Source organism: Arachis ipaensis, chromosome B05 (assembly GCF_000816755.2).
Source record: "Arachis ipaensis cultivar K30076 chromosome B05, Araip1.1, whole genome shotgun sequence".
Classification (NCBI taxonomy): Eukaryota; Viridiplantae; Streptophyta; class Magnoliopsida; order Fabales; family Fabaceae; genus Arachis; species Arachis ipaensis.
Genome location: NC_029789.2, coordinates 120189043 through 120192937, shown reverse-complemented (window position 1 = coordinate 120192937; position 3895 = coordinate 120189043). Strand labels below are relative to the sequence as shown.

The 3895-nt window shown below is 39.4% G+C and overlaps 1 protein-coding gene across 2 annotated transcripts; it reads right to left on the bottom strand.

Annotated features, from left to right (window-relative positions):
• On the bottom strand, positions 53 to 3560 carry LOC107642025. 2 transcript variants are annotated; one of them, XR_002363460.1, is made up of 7 exons: positions 3092 to 3560; positions 2596 to 2994; positions 1660 to 2108; positions 1226 to 1557; positions 891 to 1150; positions 716 to 803; positions 53 to 385 (listed from the first exon to the last, which is right to left on the bottom strand). XR_002363460.1 is itself a non-coding variant. In XM_016345359.2 (7 exons), the coding sequence occupies exons 4-7, from the start codon at positions 1250 to 1252 to the stop codon at positions 296 to 298; spliced, it is 465 nt and encodes a 154-aa protein (XP_016200845.1). In that variant the 5' UTR covers positions 1253 to 1557; positions 1660 to 2108; positions 2596 to 2994; positions 3079 to 3554; the 3' UTR covers positions 56 to 295. The 2 variants fall into 2 exon arrangements, 1 of the variants encoding a protein (XP_016200845.1); XM_016345359.2 differs by having other exon boundaries at positions 56 to 385; positions 3079 to 3554.

Sequence of the window (3895 nt, the reverse complement as noted above, 5' to 3'; positions counted from 1 at the left end):
AAATTTTTAAAATAAATTTAAACTATATTTCAAATTTTTTATCAATAATAAAATACAATATTCAAAATTTCTAAAATATAATATATATAATTCTATTCACATGAAGAAAACCATTGTCGAGTATGTGAAACATTATATGGAGTATGTTAGCGGAACAAGCACCTTACTTTATCTCTTATCGGTTTGCTGTAGCGGTTGTCCATACCCAAAAATGGGTGAGTTTTAGCCTGGGCTTCCCTGAATTAGGTTCCCTATGAGCCTCGTACGGTCTGACACAAGTTTTTGCATTCGTGTCCTATTTTACGGTGAGTTTTAGCCTGGGCCTCCCTGAATCAGGTTTCCTATGCGCCTTGTACGGTCTGACACAAGTTTCTGCATTCGTGTCCTGTTTTACCATTGGAATTATTGATATTAGAAGGTTGCCCTAAATTTAAAGACAATTTCTTAAACATAACCACAAAGCTAATATGGGCCTGAAATCACTTAATGGGTGTGGACTGTTAGGTAAAAAAAGTGATGAAATGTGATAGGGTAAGTTCCCCAAACTATTACGTGCACAACAAAATAACCAACATCTCAATTTAGAATTAAGGTTCAAAAGGTAAGTGGTCGGCCATGTCCATGGTACTCAAGGTCCAGGGACACAAGTAGTGATCCATTCAGCGGCCTCGTTGGCAGGTGACATCAACAGAGTCAATGCTGTGTGTATTCTCACCACTTTATCGTCCATAGAAGGTAGCATATTATGTTGGAAAGCGCCAGCCATAGCCATCCAACTGAGTACCCAGATTGCACATGCTTCCCTAATGGAAGTAAAAAGTTAAGTAACTGAGCCAATCAATAACTAGCAAATAGCAGGAAAACATTTTGCATAAACATAAATAGTTTACCTTGGCTGTCCCACAGGTAGGCCATTTGCGCTAGCAATGCTGAAGCAGGTAATCTCTGCATCATTCTTAGCTAATGGGGGTGAATACTCCCCAATAGCAACCAATTGGGAAAGGGCCTCCCCCAGGTTTCTGACGAATAGTTTCCTACTAACGCTCCCCTCTTCATCCATACTAGCATCCAAATGATACAAGGTCCGCTCTCGGAATGCCACAACCGCCAGATACCAGTGTCTACATGCATCCTTTACGGGGATATAAACCTAAAAGAATACCAACAATTGTGAGGCATGAATTGATTGTATTTGCCAACAACGATAACTGCAACAACAACTTACATAATTGAGGCTATTAAAGTGCCTCATCCATCTCTCCTTGTAACGACTGGCCAGTTCCTCAGCAGAGCTTCCCTCCCAAAAATCAATATGTACATTTTGTTGCTAATCATCGATAAAGAAAATTATATCACACATTTTACTGTGTCATTGGCCGACTTAACGTGAATCCAGGAGGCAAGGTCCAGAATTCTACCCTATCGTTTTCGCGAGTGGCTAAACTTAGCCATAAGGCTAACATTTCAAAAATGTTATCGTCCGGCATATGAGGGGGCTGGAGGGTGAGTATGTTGTGGCGCTGCAACACAAAATGTCCAAACCTAACCAGTTCTTCCCTGCAAGATAGTGTGTGAATCTCAACTTAACAAATTAGAGGCCAAATAAATACAGGTCACAAACAAGTATCGTAATCAAAGAGTTTCACGATCGAAACTTACATGGGATCTCCCATTGGGTTAAATGCATATGCAGCAACTGCTCTCTGCAAGTCAGTGAGTTTGTTGTCCGTTGGCTTCAGCAATCGCTTGTCTGCGGGAACCCCTGAGAAGGCGTCCAAGCACATTGTGTTCATCAGACTGCCAAACAATCTAACAAAGGTGGATGGCCGCGGCCGTGGTCCGTTTAGATGACCTACTAGAGGTGGGTTCACTGGAAACCCATGTATTGGATCAGCAGGTCCTAGTCCAAGGAATTTTGAGTTCCCACCAATGGAACGCGTTCTTATCAAATTTGCAGAGGTGCGCCCGTAGTTATTCTTGGGCATCATTGTTGGGTATCCATACAAACTTCCACGAGTGTTTTGTGAGGGTCCAACTGAGCGGGTAAAATGCTTCCCTTGGGTGGATATCAGTTTCGTCTCTTTGTGTGCCACAACCTCTGCTGCCGTCTGCAACAAAGTTATTATGAATTAGTGTTCCTATGTAGAGCATGGTTGTTCAATAAAATATTAATTTTGTTTGAAATTTTTTTCCCTCACAATTTTTTGTAAGACAAAATAACATTACGATTTGGATTCTAATTCGGGTAGTGGCCTAGTCTCACCCTTAATGGGCCTTATAAATAAATCACGTATCATAGCCTTTCCCATACCCAAAAAATTATAAAAAAGGTCATTGTCAAGTTGGCTTTGAATCTAAGATGTAAAAATGATCTGAATCTAGATCAAGCACAAATTATGTGTTCAACAATATTGGATAAAAATCAAAAATAAAAAGAAAAAAATAATCCTTTAACATCTGAAAAAATATAATTAATTAATTTTTTCATTAATAAGAAAGGCCAGAAAAAATAAAAATCAAAGTCAACCATTTGACCAAGGAAAAAAATCTTTCTAGCCTAAATATTACGTAACTGTAGCCTAAACATCACCATACCTTGAACGAACCTTGTTGGCCGGCACTCTTCTGGTTTCTATTGTGGCTGCCGGTTGGCCTCTTCGGTGGGTTTGCTGCTGATTTGTCATCATCAAGGATGGATATTGGTACCCGAATAGTTGTGTTGAAGTCGTCCACATTATCGTAGCTCTAACTGTCTGCCTTCCTCTTAGGTGGTGTTGTTGCACACAAATTCCCGGTAACATCTGAATATTCCTTCTCTATTGCAATCTTATTTGTGACGCTAGCTTGGATACTCAGAAGAATAGAACTCATAACATCGATAGCTGAGTCGCGCTCAAGTTGCCGCCTTTCACATGCTTCTACCTTCGACGCTAGGTGGTCCACTGGAGCGGTCAAAGCGTTGATGGATGATGAGCTATTACATGTTACTTGGCTCTACAAAGAATACATTACCATACAGGTTAAACGAGGATGCAATGCTTAAACGTTACATGCCAAGTTTTTCATAAAGAGACAAACCTATACTTACAACCTGAGATGGTTGTGTTAAGGTAGTTCCACCAGGACTTTCTGCCATCAGGTGCGTAGGGCCGAACTCTTTCTCCGGAGGAAGTGAACCCTTGTTGGCCATGTCTCCATCAGTTTATGGAGTTTGGTCCTTCATGTTTGCGTAACCGCTTTCTTGGCAGGACGGCATTAGAAATTAGAGAATGGCTTAGCTTTGGTGCCTCTTCTATGACTCCAACGGTGCTTTTAAAGTGTTCCCAGAAAAACAAGGGATCGCCTCACCAAAAGTCACTTGTCTCATCACACAGATGACCGTTGCCGTTACCACAGTTAGAATCTAGCAAAGGTGGAGAAAAATATCGTTAATGTAATTCCGTTATTGTGCAAAATGCAGGTGTCCAGCACCTCGAAATATCAAATATGGCAGCACTGGCGCCTTCTCGACAAGATGGTACGATAATGTTGTCGCATCTATTGGCAGCGATTAAGTAAAGTACAAAGGTTGCGTCTTTGACTTTTGATGGGTTAATGGTATGTTAAACCGAAACCTATTCCAATTTAAATTTATTAGGAATCATATTTATGCTTTGCACCAAAATGACTAACTAATGCTACAACAGTATTAATTGAAATTAATTTATGACATAGTAGTGGAGTACGTTATTCCTTTTTGTTAGGAAATTAACTTTATTCCTAATCAGTAACTAGTCAATAAAATAGTGAATCGCTAAAAAAAATTTAAAACGAATATTATTTATTATTATATAAAAAGTATTAATCTTTGATTTTTACTTTTTATATTTATTTTCATGTTTTTGTTAAATTATGG

Bases quoted from the DNA above. Each gene is read 5' to 3' on its own strand.
- LOC107642025 (XM_016345359.2), bottom strand. From the start codon at position 1,252: ATGAGGCACTTTAATAGCCTCAATTAT. The intron at 804-890 runs GTAAACTATTTA...TACTTCCATTAG, and splicing joins CTACCTGTGGGACAGCCAAG to GGAAGCATGTGCAATCTGGG. The intron at 386-715 runs GTGAGAATACAC...ATGGTAAAACAG, and splicing joins CTTCTATGGACGATAAAGTG to GACACGAATGCAGAAACTTG.